Consider the following 22,124-nt stretch of genomic DNA (forward strand, 5'->3'; position numbering starts at 1 on the left):
CTATCAAGGTTACTTATTTTCCTTATAAATGACCTCAAGGCATTAACCCAAATTCCAAAATTAAACTCTGCTATGCCTAAGGGCAAGAGAAAATCTCTACAGTGATGTGGAAGTTGGAGTGGGAAGAGCAATAGTGTCACCACAGGAAGTGAAAGGGATGCCAGCAGAGGTCAGGGCCTGGGCAAGCAGCCCCCGGCAACACAGAGACAAAGGCCATGGCCACATAGGCTATACTTGGCAGACTCTGTCCTGCTCAGATAAACTGCCAAACTCATTCCCTCACCATCTTCCATAACCCTGCCCACTGGCCAGCTCTGAAGACAGTTTATAGTCATATGACATGGAATTTAAATTTCTACCATGCATTTGATTGCCCATAAACCACACATTTCCTAAGGACTGCTGTTTCTTTTACCATCTCCACTAAAATCTAAAGTACAGAGGATGCTTAGTAAGTATGCATTATGGGCTTCAAGGGATTGGGCCACTTAGGCAGGCAACCGGGCTACAAAGAGGAGAAAAGTGGCCTTAGAGACAGACAATGAACATCAAAGCAACACCCCCAGCTATCTGGGGTCCTTTCTTGGAGCCTTACTTCTCACTCATCTATCCTAGAAAACATTTGCCTTATAGGATTGCTGTGCATATCAGATGAAAAGCAACTATGAAAGTTCTTTGTGCCCAAGCATTTAAGTGTTGTTATGCTAAACAATTGATTGGTACAGGTGTTATGGGTTTAAAAGAGTATATAATTGACATAGCTAGAGAGCAAGCTGCCAGGATTGGGGCTCAGCTTTGATATGCTTCGGACTGTGAGTTGAAAAAGACTGGATGCTTCAAGACCATTCTGTCCTCTTTTCCTTCTCTTCAAAGCACAGGTCAGTCTTTTCCTGGTTTATTTATTTTAGGAAGCTCAAAAGGAAGATAACTGTCATGAGCTGCTTCCCTGGGAATCTCATTAACTAGACAATATAAACACTATCAAAGGAACAAATACTGGAGCTTGACAGAGCCCCACAGACAATCACAGGGTAGTCCCTATTCTTCTGGGAGCTCCTTTTTTCCCCTCTAGAACATTTCATCTCCAGTGAGCAGCCTAGATCTCCTACATCCTCAAAGAGAAGGGTATGGAAGTTTCTCTGGGTAGTCACTTTTCCATCTGGTGATATTCCCACATAGTTAAACTTGACTTTCTCCTGTTTAAACTGACAGTTGATAGATGGGCAGGGTGTGTACTTTTCTCTGGTCACTCATCAGGGCCTGAGTCTCTCAAGCCTACATCAGATAGCTTTGCACTTGTCTGACCCTTCTCAGAACCCAAGTGCTCCGTTGGAGCATGGCCAAGTCTGCTGGGTTCTGCATTCTCAGAGGAGGAGCTGTCCTGGGCTCATCCTATGTTTGTCACGGCTGGCAACCCATGCACTCTTTAGTTCAAAACTTTCGATGGAAGTTTAATTCTCCTTTCATTTAAATTATTGAGTTTAAATGCTCCTTCCCCTCACAGTAAAGACAGTCATCCCCATCCCATCCTGAAGCTTGCTCTATGAGAACTGTAACAATCTTGAGGAAACTCCAGTAGTACGAGTCACAAGCAACCTTCTTCATCCTGTTATACTTTGAACTTTATCGCAATGCTTAATCTGCTACCCCTTAATAACACTGGCAAATTGGCGAGGTTTACTGATGCATGCACGAGGCGTTAATTCCATAAGACTCCTTGACAAAAAGCACTTTAAGGGGGAACACATCATGATGCCAGCAACTTTGCTGAAATGGCCATCAGGCACTGTCCTGCCAGACTCAGGCCAGCTTGGTGTCCTCCTGACAGTGCCAATTTCTCAATGATTTAATAGCACTGTGCAGTAATTCTCTAACAATGTCTTCCTTGTTTTCTTCAAAATATGATAAAATCTAGCAAGTGAAAACATCTATGGAAAGGAAAATGCAGCAGCAACACAATATCTTAAGTATCAATAGTATTCCCATGGGTGTTTAAAGTCAAGGCAAGAGGGTGCTCAGTAAGTACCTGTGAGGTGATTACTCAGCTTTTATTGCTAGGAAAAAAGGGTTCTTCTTTCTGCCCCACCACAGTACTGATAAAGCATCCATCAACCTATAGTTAAAAGGTTCAGTTAACTGCTATGCATTTTGTGTTCAAGTGGATCAGTTATTTCTCATGGACCTATGACCAACTCATCTGACAGGGGCAACTGAAGGAAGGGGGGGTCTGTTTGGGTTCATTGTTTCAGTTCATTATAGCAGCAGGGAGTGCCTGGTGAGGGTTGGTTCTGTCTGGTGGCCTGATCTGCACTGGTGGGCCTTCACACGGCAGCACCTCAAGTAGCAGACAGAACTAGTCCATAACCATGGGTCAGTTTAGCATTTAAAGGTCCACTGCAGGTAACTGGTTTCTGTCAGGGCCTCTCTAAAGTCTCCATAGCCTCCAAAATCATGAAATGCTCTGGAAAGCTTGCTCAATAGCACCCATCCCACACGTGAGGGCAGGTGAGAAGATGGCAAACAAAGCCAGGAGGAATGGTCACCAACCTCCTCATATGGTTTCCTAATTTCAGGCCTCCAGAGCTATGGGAAACGATGCATTCTGCTCTCAAAGCCTTGCAATTATGACATTTGGTTATGGTTGGTTTTGTTGATGTGCTTTTGTTTGTTTTGCTATCGCTGTTAAAAATCAATGTACTGAGCACTCCCTAGGGTAGGTGGTACTGCCTTGGGTACTATCCTGGGTACTAACAGTAACGTTTGGGGTTTCATAGAGAAGAAAGACACAAGGAAAACTGAAAAGCGAGCTTGTTCCTATGTAGCTCTTGTCTATGTGTGAGGGAATAATGGAGAGTGAACAGACAGTAAAGGACTGATTAAGAGAGATGACAGCCACTCCTAAGACACAGAGGGAGTGCATGCATCAGCCAGAAGCCAATCAGGAAGATTCTTGAAACACAGGTAGGTAATGGAAGTAGAATCAGAAAGCAGACATGAGATCCTTGCTGACAAAGAAAAGGTCCTATCTAATGTCCGGTGATCTGTTTACAGGAGATTACTTAAAGCAAGGGGTAAGATTTAGACCCTGGCACCTCTGCCCTAATTGCAAATGGGTATTAATTACTTTATGCCTTGATTCTGTTACTTGTAAAAAAAAAAAGTCAGAACAGCTCACATTTTTCTCCAGAGGGTGAAAAAGGAGAAGATAAGAGAGGCCACCTGACCCACCACCCAACAGACAGCTTCCTCCAGGAAGATCTGCTGGCTGAATTCCCCCACAAGACGCCCATACTTCCTTTGTTCCTCCCTTTGAGCCAAAATACATTCAATACATGCTACTTGGTAGAAAACTATTGGGATATGTTATGTTTTATAATGAATTTTTTAGGTCATTTGGCTAAACTCGAAGAAATACAAAGATTTACTTTTCAATATTTATTGTCTAAGATAAATATCTCTTAGAGGGTTCAGTTTCATGTTAACCGATATGTCTGTATGCTGTATTCATCTGAATCACTTCAGCCACCCCTGAAAGGGTTAAGGGCTCAGAAAGTAGAATCACCTTTATGGAAGGTATTTATTTAAAAATAACTGATAGAGGGGCCTGGAGAGTTGGCTCAGAGGTTAAGAGCACTGACTGCTCTTCCTGAGGACCCAAGTTCAATTCCCAGCACCCACATGGCAGCTCACATCTGTCCAGGGGATCTGATACCTTCACACCAATGCACATAAAATAAAGTTAAATAAATTATTTTTAAAAAATAACTGATAGAATGTAAAATGTCACTAAACTTATGTACGCACTTAAGGCTTTCATGAAGTCAGTTGAGTCAGGTAGAGCCATTCATCTACCTGAGACATTCCAAGCAGCTTTCCCCTGTTAGGCATCTTATTTCCCACATGGGACATCCTTGTAAGATGGTGAGAGGGGAGCCTGCTTTGCAGTAATGACCACATCAGCCTGATGGCTGATGCTAAAGAGGTCCTGGAAGTTAATTAACAAGGAACTCTTTTATTGTTTGCTTATTTATTTGAACCTGGCTGTGGGAAGTATTAGTTTGTCACATTCAGAACAGAGGAAAATTTCTGATCAAACTCCCTGGCAACTCTCCTGTGTGGGATACATCTGTGTGCTTGACCTTGAGAGCTGTAGACTAGACAGCTGGCTTCGCTCTCACATCTCTCCTCTGAATCTTTTATATTTACGTTTCAGCGGTGACTCTGCTCATAGGCTGCTGTTGCCAAGTTTCCTGCTCCCTTAAATTTCCCTGAGAGTCTCAAGTCCCAGTGCTGTAAAGGGCAAGCAAACAAGAGATAAGCCAAACCTGTGGGGAAACCCTGGCATGAAACAGGTCATCTTCCAACTTCCTTCCCTCTCAGAACAATGATAGGCTCATGGGCTGCGATAAACACTGAAAACAAACAAACAAACAAACAAACAAAACCTAAAAAGACAGAGACAGTCACAGGGTACCTCACTACCTTTATAGACTCTACAAAGCTTTATATCATTAAAGAATATGCCAAGAAACGAGAATTTTTATTACCAGTTGTAGCAAAGTTCAGCCTTACGAAATTGGTGGGGAAAAAGATATTGTATGTTCAAGAAAAGCCACACCTAGTTGGTGAACTTCCAAAGTTTTTTTTTATTTTTATCTAATTTTTTTTCATATATTGTGATCTATTCTGTTCCCTCCTCCCAATTCCTCTCAGATCTTTCCTACTTCCCTACCCACCCAATTTCATGTTCACATTCTTTCTCCCCATACCCGCCCCCGCCACCGCCCCCAACTAAAACAAAAACCCAGGAAAAACAACAAAAGCCTGAAGTCTTGTCCAAGACTGGTTTTTACGGCTGGTTAATTCAGATATTTGAAGGCCAGAGATGGAAAGAGACCCAAAGGAGACAGCTGCCTGCTGTACCGGGGCAGAGGGACTTCAGAGGGCATTGTTCCAAAGAGGCCATTGGGAGCAGGTGTTATCAAAGAAGTGGGCAGAAGGAAGGGACAAGATTTTTGGAGTCCCCTCTTATTCAGGTGAAGTAGTAGAGTGGACCTCAGACCTTCATGTGCATACAAACTGCAGGCCATCCTTACCCCTCAGCCTTATAAAAGGTGCTAAGTTCCTGTCCTGTGTAGGAACTTCCAGAGTCTAGAATTATGTGACTGAAAGCAGGTGACACTTGCTGAGGAAATCAAGCTTTTGGAATCTTGGGGCCTGCCACCCCTCCAATTCCCCGAGCTTCGAGACCAGCAGAGACCAGCAGTGTTCCAGAGACTGAGCTGCAGACTCCAACAAGAGAAAATCCCTTCTGAAGGCTTCATGTATGTGCCTTGGGCTCTGGCCTGGTGGGATTAGCCACTACTCCAAAAACCCTGACTGATTCTAGCTTAGTCCCCACTCTCTGAATGCTCACTTAACTACGTGACCATGTGAGGTAAGAAGAAATTTCCTTCCAGATGTTCAGAAACCAAAGCTAAAGAGATCAAGGAGACACTGAATGGTAGCTGGTCGGGCTGGTTGTGATTTGAATTTTCAAATTTTGTCTTTAAAATAACTTGGTATTGTACCCTTCCATCCCCCCAGTAAAAGACCATATTACTGAGGACTCTGAAACTTATTTTTAGGTTTAATTTTACCACCTCCAAGCTTGCCCTTTTCTTTTTCTTCTTATAGGAAATCTAATGCTATGGACTTTTTTTTTTTTTTCCTGGTGGTGCAGAGCAGTTCAGAGGACTTCAGAAGCACAGACAGTATGCTGGTAGATGCTTAATTGTTGTTCTTTTATCCATTAAGAGCCATAAGATAAATTCGAAAGAAAACAAGGAATAAATGGCTCCTTTCCTATTCTCCTTCCATCCTTTATCTTTAAAGTAGGAAGTTTATTGAACCACAGCCAACAATTCACTCAGCCTAATGAAGTGTATAAGTAATGGGATTAAATAATCTTAAGCCATTATTGCAGTGGCCTGATGCTGACATTCATCCAAACTCTGCCAAACACTGGGTGGTGAGTTCATGCTTCATTTAAAAGTAAACAAACTGGGGCAGCAGGAAGGTTCTAGCATAACGTTTCAGAGGCACTGAACCTGGAAATACAAGAGCCTTCATTATGGTCAGAGCTAAAGGAAATGCTGTCCTGGATCACTGTGCTACCTAAGTCAGCAGAGCCCCACTTTTCCCAGGGATCTCTCTGCATCCACAGCCACACACATTCAGTTCCTCCCAAAGAGAAAAGTTCTCTGAAGGCACCACCGAAGCTCGGGGTTTCTAGTCTTGCTTCCGCCATTAACAAACCCTATGAACTCAGGCAAATCAGCAAACTTTATCTTTTTTTTTTGGCCACAAAATGACATTACTGAATTAAGGTTCCTTCTGGCCCTTAAAACATAAGTTAGATGTTTTGGGATAGGACTTAGCAGCAAATTGTAATATTCCACTAGGACTTCCTGCTGCTCTGGGCAATCTGCTGAGGTGGGGGGCAGCCATACAGTGGGCATGCTGCTACTGGTTAAGAATGGGTGACTCTAAGGGAAATGACAGGCATGCTCCAAAGCACCTTCAATTCCTTCTCACAGATTTATGGCACTCCTCCCTTACATAATTTCCCACGTCACCTAGCTGCTCAGTTTTTCTTATGGCTTCTGTTGTAGGGGTTATTTCTCATGTTGTGTTCTTGGCAAGTCTAATCCAGAAACTTTTATCTTGTCAGCTTTCTAAGCCTTGCTCTACTACTTTAGATTTAATCATGTTTTATAGCCTAACATTGTCTGTAAATATTTGTGTTCTATATTTGAAATTATGAAAAGCAGCATGTAAACAACACTACATATTGTTAGAGATGTGTATTAGAGACTCATGGATATGATAAAAGGAAGTTTAAAACAGCAGTTACATTTATAAGGTAGTTTGGGGGAATGTGGTCAGAATGGAGAATCCAATGCATTTCAAATATTTTTATTTCTTAAATCTAGTAACAGGTATATGGATCTTTATATTATTCATTATATATGTGTCAGAAATACTTAAAAATAACGCTAAAAAAGAACTATATATACGCAAACAAGTATGCTTTTTTTTTTTCCAATCTCCACATCAAAAGTTGGCTTGTTAAAAGATGTGAATATAAGGGAAGATCCTGCACATTCCTAGATCTAGGGGCAGGAAGGCTGGCCACTGTAAGCCTTATAAATTAATCAAATCTCCTCATTCTACTTAGAGCTTGCTTTGTGTTGGGATGGTTGCTTTTGTGTGAAAAAGAAAATGTGACATGCTAGAGTGATGGCTCAGCTGTTAAGAGTGTTTGCTGTTCTTGCAGAGGAGCTGGGTTTGATTCCCACAACAGGAGGTTCACAATCACCTTTAAGTCTAGTTCCAGGGCATCTGATGCCCTCTTCTAGAATCCACCAGCACTGTATACCCATCACACACACACACACACACACACACACACACACACACACCACCACACACACACACACACACACACACACACACACACACACACACACACACACACAAGTAAATCTTAAACAAAAAGAACTTGTAACAAAATTTTATGAAGTATCATTTCAGTGAAAAGTATCTATTGATATAACTACAATCATATTTCCTTTTCTCCCTTCCTTGCTATATGAGTTTGACAAAGTATGTTAAAGGCTCTTAATATTGTCCAAACATTGCATTCATCAAATAACTTAGAATATGTTATTATGTGGCATTCAATTTACCATCCCAATTATGTAGTATTCAACTCAAAACTTCTTTTAGGATTTCTGAATATGTTCAGTTACATTAGCATGGTGCTTTCTCCTTGGGGCAGGCTAAGTTAGTTTTTGCCATCAGCATTATGCTAGTCTTATATGACTTCATAAAGTGATTACAGAAGTTTTTATTTTTTTTTTTCTTGGAAGGCTCTAAGGGTGGAAACACTGCAGGCATTATTTGTTCTTTGAAGATATGAAAAATCCTGTTAGTTACATTTCCTTGCTTTTTCTCAGGTAGCAGCTTTGACTTTCATCCTCTTTGGTGGGGTTATTTGGGTTTCTTCTTGTATATTTTAGATTTTCAGAGAAAGTATATCTTCTATAAAAAGTATGATTTTTTTTTTCAGGAACAGAGTCTCTTCCATCCTAGGCTGGCCTTGAACTCCCAATCTCCCTGACTTCACTTCCCCAGTTTTTCCCCAGATTATAGGTGTGTGCTAGCACACTTGTTTTACAGAGTGCTAGTATTGAACTCAGGTTTTTGTGCATGTTAGACAAGGGCTCTACCAATCGAAATAGACCTCCAGCAAAGTATGTAATTGAAAAAGTTGACTAAGGTTTAAGAATTTTGCTTAGAAATTACAGTAAAATGTCCCGAGTTCAGTGGAGAGACAGGATGATGGGGGATATCCTTCTGTATATATGTTTCTCTTATTGATGATGAATAAAACACTGTTTGGCCAATGAGGCAGGAAGATAGACAGGACTAGGAGACAAGGAGAATTCTGGGAATGGTAGGCACGGGCAGCCTGCCAGAAGCAGACGACATGTAGCTGCCAAAGAAGCCCAGGCAATCTCTGGTAAGCCAAGACCACATGGAAACACATAGATTTATAGAAATGGGTTAATAATTAAGATAGAGCTAGCCAATAAGAAGCCCTAGCCATCAGTCAACAGTTTAATAATTAATATAAGTCTTTGTGTGTTCATTTGGGGCTGGAAGCAGCAGTGAGACTTGGTGGGACAAGAAAAACCACCCCCACCAACAGGAAGGTGGTTTCTATATTAGGTTGACAGCTTCTTTTTCATCCTTACATTTTTTTTGTTGTTGTTGTTGTGGGTTTTTTTTTTTTTTTTTTTTTCTTTTCTGAGACAGGGTTTCTTTGTGTAGCTTTGGAGCCTATCCTGGCACTTGCTCTGGAGACCAGGCTGGCCTCAAACTCACAGAGATCCACCTGCCTCTGCCTCCCAATTGCTGGGATTAAAGGTGTGCACCACCAAAGGCCGGCCATCGTCACATTTAGTAACTTTGTTTTTTCTTCTTTCTTTATTGCTACAACACTCATTTTTTTCTGCTGTTTCTCCCTTCCTCTTCCTCCTCTCCTCCACTCCTCACCCCTGAGTCAAGGTCTCTTCTAGCCTTGGCTGGCCTTGAACTCATTGTTATAGAGTATGTATGTTTAAAGCAACCATACCTGGACTAATTATTTTCCCTTTTCAAAAGCAACCCACTAAAAATTCTAAAATTTCTAGCACTTTTTTTCAATTATCAACAATTTCTCATGAATGTCTCCTTTCTTTAGGCAGCTTCTCTTATCAGCATCAAGTTATTTTTCTGTATTCTCTACTTACAGTTGATGACGTTGTGACTTAGACTCCAATCCATGTCCCTCTGTCCTGACATATATTGCCACGTTCATCACATATTCTAAGGAGCCTGCCCAACAAGGATGCTTACTTGTTTATCTTTTCATTTCTTGTTTACTGTCTGTTATCTTCGCCAGTCAACTGCTGGATTTATCTATCATTTCCTTTTAGATTTTTCTGTTGGCTTTTGGACAGGTCTCCCTATGTAATCAAGACTGGCCATAAACTTTCAATATGCCCGCTCCACCTCCCAAGATATAGGACTAAATTGTGTAGCTTGTGGCTTCCTTTTAGATTTTGATATAATAAATATTTTCTAAATATTCTCTGGATATATGTGAAGATAAATTTTATTATTTTATAGAAAATGTATTTTGACATGTTTTCTAAAAAGCAAGCACCAGCATTTCACTTCAACTTTCATCAGCATTGTGTGTTCTGTATTTCAGTGTAGGGATATTTACAGGAGGACTAGGGGCTGTTCCTCACTGGGGTATGGGATGCTTACCAATAACAACATGTTCTTTGGTTAATCTGATAGCTTTCTCCTGAATTGTACTTTGCTGTTTGTATTATGGGGTATTGACATTTGACTCTGAAAAATACTTTCTTGAAGATACTATAATTTAATAGTAACTTATTAATGTATCTTTGCCCATTTCTCTATTTTGTTATTCTTTCTCCCCCTTTCACATATTGAGATAGAAGCTAGGGCCTTGCACATGCTAAAGAAATGAACTACCACTGAGCACACTCCTAACCACCTTCCCTCCCGCTGCCCCCCCTTTTTTGGGTCAGGTATTCTCTGTATAGCCCTGGCTGTCCTGAAACTCATTCTGTAGCCCTGGCTGTCCTGGAACTCACTCTGTAGGCCAGGCTGGCCTGGAACTCATCAACCAGTAAGTAGTTTTCCTGGCTCCATACTTACCACACTTTCAGCAGAGAGCAGACATTACATGGAAGGCTTTGATATTTTTCTTTTTCTAATTTTTTCTTAATAAGCATATTAAAAGGGTATTTTTTTTTAAAAAAAATGGCTACCATTAAAAAAGACAATTCTGATATCCACATTTGTTTACAATTCCTAAAAATAAGATGAAGTATATATGTCTTTCAAATCCAGCTTGAATTAAATCTAAACAAAAACAAAACAAAACAAGACTAACACCACCTAGAAATGGCAACAGAGCAGAAGAAGGAGAGGGATGTCAGCAATAACAACTGACATTTCCAGTGACAAATGTCAGAGAGAAAGATTGCAACATAGGAACCAAGGCATATTTCTACCCCCCTGGAACTGAGAGAGCGGGTCTTTTGGACCCTCAGTTTTTTTCCTTTTTTCCTTTTTTCTTCCTATTTCTCTCCCCACCCCCACCCCCTGTTTTGGAGAAAAAAGAATCCTTGCCTTTTCCTTTTCTAAATACATTTTTAGTTTTTCAAAACAATTTTTAAATTTAAACATACTTCGATCCTGTTCTTCCCCTTCCCCAAGTTCTTCCAGATCCTCTCCCGTTTCTCTTTTACCAGCTTTAAAACTTTTAAGTTCCTTCTCAAGAAAACAAACAAAACTGCCCAATACAATAACAATCTAATCCAAAATAGGAAAACAAAATAAAATACCTCCCCAAACAACAACAACAAAAACAATCTTTAACTAAATAAGAGCATACACACACACACACAAAAAAAAAAAAAAATTGGAATTCATTACAGGTTGGTCAACTACTCTGGAACATAAGGCCTGCTGCCCTGGAGTGGTCCCAATAATCCTTGTCACTCTATTGAAGAACACTGATCTTTCCCTCTCCTGGAGTAAGTATAAATGACAGTTCAGTTGATAACCTAGTGGCTAGGTTTTCATTCATTCATTCATTCATTCATTCATGCATTCTTTTTTTTTAAAAAAAATGACAAAATAAAATATAAAACTATCACATTGAAGTTGTACAAGACATAACAACAGAAGAAGAACCCCAAAGAAGTCACAGGAATCAGGGACCCACTGGTTCCCACACTCAGGAATCCCATAAAAACATTAAATTAGAAGTCATACTATCAGTGCAGAGGACTTGGTGTGGTCCCTTGCATGTCCTGTGCATGCTGCTTCAGTCTCTGTGAGTTTATATGAGCTTTTGAGCCCCAGTTTCTTGCTACTGGAAATGACAGTAAAACAACTAGAGCTATCTCCAAGGCTCAGTTGAGGATAATAGACAAAATAAAAATACTAAAAAGCAAAAGTATACTGTTGGGCAGATGCTATTTGTCACTGACTAAATTTAACTCTAAGCATAAAAGCATTTTTTATATTGAGATTCCAGGCACTATGAGGAAAGAGACTTGTGAACACTCAAGGAAAGACCGGGGATCATAGCTTTTTCCCTGTGATCTGTGATTCTGGATGTCACAACTTGGGCCAGTGGTTATCAATTAAAATCTTGAGAACAGAAGGCTTTCATGACTTTAAAGTGGGTAGCCAATGGCTGGCCGGACTCCTGTGTTTTCAGGAAGGTGAATGTTCGTTTTCAGGGTAGTGGCATGGACCTTGCAAATAAAAACCAGGTCAGAGCGCTTTCTCATCTTCACTTTGTCTTTTACCTCAGCCACATCAAAAACCTCATTTCTAATAGGGTCTAATAATCTTCCCTTGCTTTCAAAGCGCCAACAGGCATGACACCCCATAATAGAAGCTCAGAAAGGGGGATATAACACCTAGGGTGTGTGTGGTCAAACTTCACAGGAGAGTGTTTTAAAAACATTTTTTATTCTTGAACCATTTTTCTTATTATTGGATAGTGCCAGTGGGGTGACAATAAGACACCAGGAATGAATGTGTTTAAGTGTGTAGGTGGTATGTGCAGTCAGAGACGAAGGGAGGCAGAGGGAGATGCATCATGGTGATGAGAGCAGAGGTGGGCGATTAGGGAAGAGGGATGTTCATGTGCATTTTTCAGATTCCGTCCCAACTCTTTGGTTCCTTTTCCAACGCCCACATACGGCCTTGGTTCTAACTGCTTTTTAAAACATTCCATTAAGAGGAACTTGAGTACATAAAAAAACAAGCTTTCCTACAGAGGTGCAAAAGCTACCTCTGAAGGGAGCTGAAAATTTACATGGCTTTACTTAGGCATTTAGTGGCATAAGAGAGCAAGAGGCTGTTGATGTGGAGGTCATGAATGTGCCTTCAAGTTAGTCTCAAGTTGGTAGCCAAGGACTGGCTTGCTACTTCCAGAGGTCTTGCTGGCCACTAGGATTTCAACTCTAATAAAAATGCCTGTCTCACCTTTCCAGCCATCCTGCCCAAAAGCCTTGAGCCAGTGGAGGATCCAGGATCACCATTTCATAAACAGACTTTGGCTAAGAATTTCTGCTGTATTTGTCCCTAGGCCCAGACTCCTGTGCAATGTTAAGAAGAAAGCAACTGTTCATTTGTTACACTTATGCTCAGGAGTAAGCTGGTTTCAGGAAGAGCAGAAGGTCAAACAAGCAGGAGGCCTTGTTGATGTCCTTCATACCTAAAGACACAAATGGCTGTAAGCAAAGCACCGATCTCTTCATGTGCCCTTGTGTTCCTCCTATGAAGCCAATTACTTTCAACATTTCCATAGCAACAACAGCTAAGATATGTCCCATTGTGTGCTACAGTTTCTCTGTCATATTACAATTATATGGTCACTCATCTGATCTATCCCTTTTACAGTCAATAGTTTCATGATACAAAAAAGTAACATACTCGCTCATTTCTTATCTAGGACATTAAGGAATTAATATCTAACTTCACAAAAAAGAGCACTCTGGTAATAGGAAGATAAATGGATATACCCGATGATATAATCAGAGAGCTAGGACTAAGATAGATAGACTCTATTTAAATCATTTTATTTCCTTATAACGTTTAGTGTTCTTAATTTTAATCTGTTTATTTATTCAAACTATAAGAATTATCAAAACTAATCATTTACAAGATCTATTGACTTTACTGCTGACAATACAAGCATCAATTAAAATAACTAGGACGTAGTGTACTTGTTACATTGACTCTAATGAATCTAAATAAATCTATCTAAGAGGAAATAGCATATGGTTTAATATATGAACTCACTGTTTGTAATGGTCTTGTCCACCAGAAACAGTTTTCTAAAGAAATACTTCAAGGTGATAGGTGTGGTGACTACAAAACTGAGGCACTGCAGCTCTATGACCTAGGTCGTAAGTTTAGGTCAAAACCAAGGACTGTAGGAAGATAAAGCCAATGCCCTCAGTATTACATCACATTTGAGTTGATAATCTAAATTATAAAAAATATCCTAAGTAACTTGAATGATATAAATATTTCACTCAGTGTTCTTTAAGCATATTGCAATGACAAAAGACTGGGAAATATATTTGGCTTTAAAATGTAATTCATAAACATAATGTAAACCTAAACAGGTTAGAGGCTAAAAGTGAAGATCACCACAGAGGCACACTGTACACATATTCATATTGAGTTAAAAAACAGAAAACAAGCAAAATACTACAATACCACAGCAAAACAAATCTGAGCAGAGTTCCAGCATCCTAAATCATCTCAGATATTGTATCCTTGCAAGAGTCTGCATTCTGAGTCGACATACTACAGAAAACATAAAAACATGCAACTGAAGCCTTGTTACTCACCCAGGAAAGCAAAGATCAAGGGGGAAAGAAAAGGAAGATGGGTATATCCAAGAAGCAAAACAGCTTCCTAGAGCCAAGTGAGTCTGAGTCTCACTGAACACATCAGGAATGGCAAGCAGGTCCCGAAATCTAATCATAATTAAGCTCAAATATAATGTTTGTTCAATAGCTTTTCCTGAGTAGACCAATGGTGCTTACAAAGATTGCCTCATTCCATCTTCAGGAGTCTTATGGGAAAATAGTGCCATGATTCCCATTATATATAGATGAGAAAACCGAGGCTTAGAAAGATGAAGTTAACTTGCCCAAGCTTTGACTGAATCCAATTCAAGCTCATATTCTCTGCATACTGTTACATGGATTCAAAGGATTGTACGTTAAGACTGTTGCTTAGAAAGCATAAAAATAAACAGCTGAAGAAGTTTTCCACAAAAGCATTGTTGCAATAGCAACAGTCAGAGACACAGTCAAAAAGGGACTAAACAGGAGCTATAAAAAATAACCGCTCCATGTAAGAAGAGTGCTAGATGACTCTACAGGGCTTGCTGATGTGGTTTCCAAAACTTGCAGCAATAAAAACAATTTCACAATGGTGTCCCGAGTCATTAGAAAGTGCAGCCCACTTAAAATAGGTCAGACTTATAAGAGGCCTTCCTCTTTTCAACAAAGATTTCAAAGGGTGGTACTTGAGCTGAACAACCTAAGAGATGAATTTTACAGACTAGATGTTATCTTATGTGGATGCTGCTGCTTCCAGAACAACAGGGTATCTACAGTCTGAATAACTAAATGCAGTCAGTACTGCCCAAATCACAGGACCAGGGGGACATGTAACTAATGCTGGCCTGGCTCTGTGTCCAATGGTAAGTAGAAGCCACCTTTCTCCTCCATCTCTTGTCTCACTTCTAAAGAAAGCAGCTAGGCAAGGGACCTTAAAATGGTTTCTTTTCTTTTCTCCCCACCCCCCCTTTTTCTGCCAGTTCTATTAGCTGATGACATTACAATGATACTCCTGGAAGGAAAACAAAATGGAACCTAAGAGACACAATGCAGTACTATATGAATATATAAAAAACTCAGTTGTGGAAAACTGAGCTCTGGGCTATACACCCTTGTGTTTCAATAAGCTCAATTTCCCAGGATATGTTACCAACTGTGCTGGCTAGTTTTATGTCAACTTGATACAAGCTAGAGTCACTGAAGAGGAGGTGACCTCAATTAAGAAAATATCTCCATAAGCCTGGGCTGTAGGCAAGCCCGTAGGGCATTTTCTTATTTAGTGATTGATGGGGGAGGGCCCAGTCCATTGTGGGTGGGGCGATCCTGGGCCTGGTGGTCCTGGTTTTTAAGCAGGCTGAGTGAGTCACATGGAGCAAGCAGTAAGCAGCATGACCTCTGCTGCAGCTTCTGCTTCTATGTTCCTACCCTGCTTGAGTTCCTGCCCTGACTCCTCTCAGTGATGGATTGTTACCTGGAAGTAAAAGCTGAAATAAACCCTTTCCTCCCCAAGTTGTTTTTAGTGTCACCACAGCAATAATAACCCTAATTAAGACACCAGCTGAGGCAGAAATGCCAATAACTTTGATTCCAGAGTGTTGCAAGTTTCTGAGTTTCACTACCTTATTCCCAAGGTTTCTTTGCTGTTGGAATGCCCTGGCAGAGGAGACAACCATGACTATTTCATAGGTTTGAAAAAGGTACTACTTTTTTTTTTCACGAATATGTTCTGAAGATAGATGACAACCAGAAAGAAAACAAAGGAATTTACTTTGGATGGGAAATAGTTTTCTTATTCCTCAACCTACTCTATCAGAAGGTAGGTAAGCAGATTAAATAGCCATGTAAAATGCTGAGAGAATGTCACTTATTTTCAGTCACTAAGCTATGCTCTTCAAAAATCACTTTGTTCTTTTAAAACAGAAAACCATTACTACCTCAAGGTACTTTATAACAAAGTGTTTCTCTATATCACAGACAACCTGGGGGATTGGAAAGGTAAAAATGATTCAGCAGAGATAATTAGTACAGAAGTCTGGAAGACCACTGACAAATTCATCCTGCTAAGTCTTCCCCAATGTACTGGGACTTCAAATGCAGGATGCAACTGAGTAAGAGGGTTAGCACTCTGCTAATGAGGAAGCTTTCCTCTGTATATATCACAGAGAACATATTGTTTCTACATATACACTGAAAACCACAGGCCAGACAACATTTCTGGCAGACCTCTAATTGAAAGGCAGCCCTCTCCAAACACAATTTGCTGACCTCATCCAATGCTAACTATATAGAAAAATAAAACCAACTAGTATAACAATTTACGTATGTATGTACACATCTTTTGAAGTTCAAAGAACTGATGGTGACATTAATATGGAGTGACTGGTATTTGGTCAGAGACAGAGCGATGAAGACCCAGTGTGGAGACTTACAATGTAGCAGGGCTCACAGTACGCCTTCTTCTCCACGGCATAGAAAGGTTGTCCTCGGAGTTTGTTGTTACAGACGATGCAGGTGAAGCAATTCACATGGAAGACCTGATCCATGGCGGTGCATCCTGTTCCTTCCCCAACTACGTTTTCCCCACAGCGAGCACAGCGGCCTGGAAGATAAGGGGTTGCTTGTTACACAGGAACTCCGAGAACCTCCCAAAGAAGTCAAGATTAGGGAGATAGCAGGTTCATTCTGTAACAGCTAGAGACACAGCACTATTGCCATTACTACGTTAACTAGCAAGCCCACCATGGTTTCCAGTGCCATATTACACTATTTTGTAAGCCTACCATGGTCTCCTCTGTCCATAGCAGGAGTCTATCTGAGTCAACTGAGCAGATAGCTAAGGCTCCTGAGAGAGTGATGGAGGAAAACTCATGCTTGATGCTAGGTCTGGCACTGTCTCTAATCACATACATACAGGTGTGGGAGTCAGGAAGGTGAGGATTAAAGGGCAATCTACTAAACAGAACATTTTCTGGCAAGCCTTTGTCCCTGGAGAGTCTGCCCATCAGTTTGTGTGCGCTTCATTCCATTTTTCAAGACCTGGTTGTCAATCCTCTGTAGCTGGCCCTCAGTGATGGGCAGATCACATGGTAGGTACTTACCTCTATCTCTAGAGCACTGAGACTGCTAGGGTTTCTTCTGTGGAGTCACCAATGCAGCCCCATGCTGACTGCTCCCCATGATTCTAGGGGCTCATGGCTTCTGGGGCTCATGGAGTAAGTCTCATCTCATGCCCTCATGTCTCATCTAAGATACTAGAGTTCAGTCAGAGTCATCTCTTGGTCTTAGTTTGAACATCACTTAATGGTTCCACTTAATATAGGGTTGGGAGTTCCTTGAGGCCCTAGATTTCATTGTCTGCCCAGTGTTCTATAAAGCCACAGCATTCTGAAACTGACTGAGACAGCTGGCACACACATATGTCCATCAGGTTATATTTTAAAGCACACAATTAGTGTTTAAACGGTTATAGAATATAATTTAGGATAAAATTTTTAGGACTAGGTATAGTTCAGTGACACAGAATTTGCTTAATATCCACTAGGACCACAAGTTCAAACAAAAGAACCAGAAGGGACAGAAATAAATAAAGAAGGGGGTAGGTTGGGATTACTTTGGGTGAGGCTCTGTATCTCAATACCCTAGGATTTTGAGGGCCACAGTCACCCCCGCTCCTTTAAGTTAATGTCTACTAGGCAGAAACAAGACCCAACTAGGTAGCCATAGACAACTGGGAATATCGACAAGCACCTGCAGGCTTTTGCACAAAAATCATGGCTGACATTTTCTTGGAGCTATTGTATCAACTCATTTCCTATTCATGACGCTCTATGTGGACACACTAATATTCTTACTCTAAAGATTGGGAAAGTTCAGAAAATGTCTAACTAACTTCATGCCCAGGCAGCCTTGCTTGAGTAGTGTCTACTCCAGCTCCACGGCTGCATTGTCTGTTCTGAGCTCTGTATGAACATCAGTGCATAATTGGTGTTATGGAGCATTACGGAGTGACTTTGCACTGAAGGCGGCTTTCAGCACCCCATCACATTGGACTGACAGCCACTTCACACTCAAAACTGGGAGGGGTAAATGTTTCAGTAAGAAGAGGTAAATATATTTCTCTCTGGTTGCATTTGGTCCTGGAAGTATTCCTTTGTATTCTGTTGCAGGATTAGAGCACATCTTTAAAAAAAATAAACAAACAAACTTGAAGTATTATCAATCAAACATTGAGAAGAGTCAAGTCTTAAAAAAATGGACTGCCTCTGCTACAGGTATATAATTGTGAAATTTCAGTGTTGTAGCTTTTATATTACAATTATGATATTTGTAATACGGTTTGTAGTTGTTTTTTAATAAGCTTCTATCCAAGAGTTACCTTACACTTATATTTTAGCATTAGACAACGAATTGGAAATGATTCCTTAAACTCATGTGCTTTTTCTACTTATAGTAAGAAAATTAATTTTTCATTTGGCACCGCTTTTGTGATTATGCTGAAAACAACAGTACTCCTTCTCCAAACTTTACTGGTTTACTACAAAACTAAGTATGTTCTGTTTGAAAATTGATGCTATACCTCAAAGAATTTCATGCCAACAAATGACATTTCATTGCAGGAAACATACTGAGGGTGGGGCAAATAGATCAATCCATGTGAAATTATTAAGAACCCACTGATTTTCCATGAGAATTATAATTTTATAATATAAATAAGTCAATGCACTTATTTTTCTATATTAACTTTTCCCTTTCTATAAGTCAAATAGGTTGCTGAGATATACATAGGATCTAAGAAACATACTTTGCCAAAATAAGGATGGGATCATGTAATGGCTATGGTGGCTGGCTGGGCAGCAGAAGTAGCTGTATGGGTCTTGACTGTGAATGCTCAAAAACAGAAAAAAGAGCCCGAGCCTATAAGGTATCTGCAGAGCTGGACAGCTACCCTGGGTCTGGAACAACTTTAATCACCAGCTTACAGGAAAAGCCTGCTCCAGAAAGAAAGTTTTGGTTTTCAATCTACTTAGCAGACACTCCAAGGGTCTGGTCTTTGTCCAGTATTACAGTCTACTTTTGTGTGACACAAAGAAGTAGACTAGTCATCATTAGTGCTTCCTACAGTGATTATGAAATGTCCTAAGTCCAACAGGCCATGACAACATGTGCTTCACGCTGGAAGAAAAAGTGATATTAAAATATGCAAGGGAAAATCACATCCCAGAATGCTCTGTAAGAATTTCCTGAGGAAATAGGCAATTGAATTTGACCTTAGAGAACGGAATGTTGACAGGTAGAGGTGGAAGGCAGAAAAACACTGCAGGTTTTTTTTTTTTTTTTTTTTTTTTTTTTTTTCCAAAGAAAGGATGAATGTCTGTTGCTTACTGGATGCAAAACACTGTATTGCCTGGTGATGGCACAAGGTTTTGTCTGCTCGCCACAAAAGCAGATGGCCTGCATTCCCAGAAACAATTCCCTCTTTATGTCTGGGGAATATTCTTCCAGAGTAGGTCAGGCTAATGTGCTGGACCCAGACATGACCAGTTCTGTTACCCCCTGTATTTTTCCTGTTCTTGGGATAAATTAGGGACACCAGGCTCAAGGGCAGCCAGTCTGGCACCTTACGATTCACAGGCACAGAAAAAAATACAGCAAAGAACAAAAGTTAAAAATAGCTCTACAAACCAGCAACAGAGAAAAGGTGCCCAAAAGCTCCCCCTTTACATGAACAGAAATGTACAAACTGTTCCTTGGAGAGGCTTTTCAGAATGCAAGGCGAGGAACTCAAGCAGAGGGTATCCTTGCCTCTAGCGGGACTTCCGCTATACATCAGCAAAAGCACACATGACCTTCATGCCTATCTTTTAGACAAAATCTTCAGTGCTTTAAATAGGTAAGGCCAGAGGAATGTTGACAGGCTTCAAGGCATCAGGGCATGAAGGCAGCACAGTTGACTAGGCAACAGGAAGCAAGAGCTCTGACACAGGGCCAGCACGCAGAGCTTCTAAGCAATGCTTAGCAAATCAAATGAACCAAGGGCAGAGGACCAGAGAGCCTACACACATACCAAAAGACTGTTATGTATTCTTACTGCCTGTGGCCAGCTTTGGGTCCCATGCAGGCTCCTCTTTCCCATGTGGAGTGTCTTCCTTAATGTTGATGAAACTAACTATGTAAATCAGGTCTTCTCCTGGGACACTACAAGGGCTTCCTCATTATTTTGAAACCCGTGAGTGTCTTACTATGACAAACGGGAAAGGTCTTATGGGAGTCTTAATAACTGAGCTAAACCTGGACAGTCAGACTGAATTTCAAATGGATAATATGAAAGATGTAGTAGAGAGTGACAGTCTTGGAAAACGAACAGGTTAAACAAGTGCAGGTTATGAACTTTCAGAATTATTCCCATGCTTGGAGTTCATGTTTACTTTATAACCAGCAAACAGAATTTTATTTAACAATACTTTCCTAATAATCACTGCATACAAAAGGCATTTTCTAGAAAGTGTATAAGGACTTTGGCCAGGACCAAAGCTTGATAAAATTATCTTCAGTTGTATTGATTTTCCATTTTCCTAAAAATGACATTACTTTGTTCTTCTGGTTTTTATTTTTTGTTTGTTTGTTTTGTTTTTTGTAAAACACAGGCCATGGAGGAATGCTGCTTACTAGCTTGCTCCCCATAGCCTGTTTTCTTTTTCATTTTTAAAAACATTAATTTATTAATTAATTTTTACATCTTAATTAAACTATAATTACCCCATTTCCCCATTCCTTTCCTGACGCCAGTGCCTTCCATGCCCAGCCCACTCTCAAACATCATCTTGTGTCCATTTTTGTTTGTGTGCATGAGGTTTCAGGGCTGACCACTTTGCATTGGATAACCAATCAGGGGCCAATCCTGGGAGATGCTGGTTGGTCCCCCCACTATCAGCATTCATTAGTAGCCTACAGTTCCTTGTGTGGTGGTGGGGTCTGTGAGAGTGAGATTCTTTACCCCTTTGCATTAGCAATTCTATTGATAGTCATTGTTCAAGTCTTATTTGTTTTTTTAATTCATTTATTTTTTATGTATACAGTTGATTAGTCTGCATGGATTCTGTGCACCATGTGGTGTGCCTGATGTCTGAGGAGACCAAGAAGAGGGTGAATCCTCTAGAACAGGAACTACAGGCAGTTTTGAGTCACCATGTGGGTGTTGGAAATCACACCTGGGTCATTTGAAAGAGCAGTCACTGCTCTTAATCCCAGAGTCATCTCTCCAGCTCCAAATTTATTCTTCCTCTATTGACAGACACCTAGGTTCATAACATAAACTCACTATTGTGAACAGTGCTACCAAATCCACCAATAGGCATGCGACATGCTGCTTTTCAGCCCTGGAGGTAAACAGTGAATAGCACTACTCTAACCATCAATATCTAGGCATCTCTGAGATGTGCACAGTTTTTGAGGCAAGTACCCACAAGTGGGAGAGCTGGGTCATATGTTAGACCTATTTTCATCTGAGAAATTTTGGTCCTCATTTTCAAAATGGCTGAACTAGGTCACATTTTCAGTAGCACTGTATGGCATTTCCTTGTTTGCATCTTCTCTAGCACTCATGGTTACATGTTTTCTTAATGACTGCCATTGTGATGGAGGCAAAATGGAATCTCAATGGAGATTTAATTTGAATTTCCATAATGACTTGTGAAGTTGAGCATTTTCCACATTAATTGCATATTTCTGTTTAATTTTTGAGAACTGTCTGCTCACTGCATTAGCCTATTTATTGGTTGTGTCATTTGATTTCTTATTGTTAAGCTTTTTGAGACGCCTGTATATTCTAGATAATAATCCTCTGTCAGATGTATAGCTCTATCATTATATTGAAGAAAAAGTGGTATAGACAGATTGCCTGAGAGATCAGCACTGAAATTTCAATCCAAGTCTAGGTGGTCAAGCTTTAGATTCCACCCACCTAATAACTTTGGAAATATAAATCCCTAAACACCTGATAGAATTTTCATGAAACACAGAACACACTTAATAAAAAATATTAGCCTGACTTTTGGCCAATGCAAGTTCCTTCTCACGTTAATTTCTACATATAGGTACTGTGTAGTCCCACTTTTA

General features: G+C 40.3%; 1 protein-coding gene across 3 annotated transcripts in view; it reads right to left on the reverse strand.

Moving 5' to 3' along the window:
- Positions 1-22,124, reverse strand: part of Lpp (LIM domain containing preferred translocation partner in lipoma) — a 606,110-nt gene that overhangs the window by 98,581 nt on the left and 485,405 nt on the right. For all 3 annotated transcript variants that reach the window (XM_035444680.1, XM_035444681.1, XM_035444679.1), the window contains one exon: positions 16,439-16,608. In XM_035444680.1, coding sequence (XP_035300571.1) covers positions 16,439-16,608 — 170 coding nt within the window. The remainder of the gene's footprint in view (positions 1-16,438; positions 16,609-22,124) is intronic.

The sequence above is a fragment of the Cricetulus griseus genome, chromosome 4 (assembly GCF_003668045.3).
Source record: "Cricetulus griseus strain 17A/GY chromosome 4, alternate assembly CriGri-PICRH-1.0, whole genome shotgun sequence".
NCBI classification, from domain to species: Eukaryota; Metazoa; Chordata; class Mammalia; order Rodentia; family Cricetidae; genus Cricetulus; species Cricetulus griseus.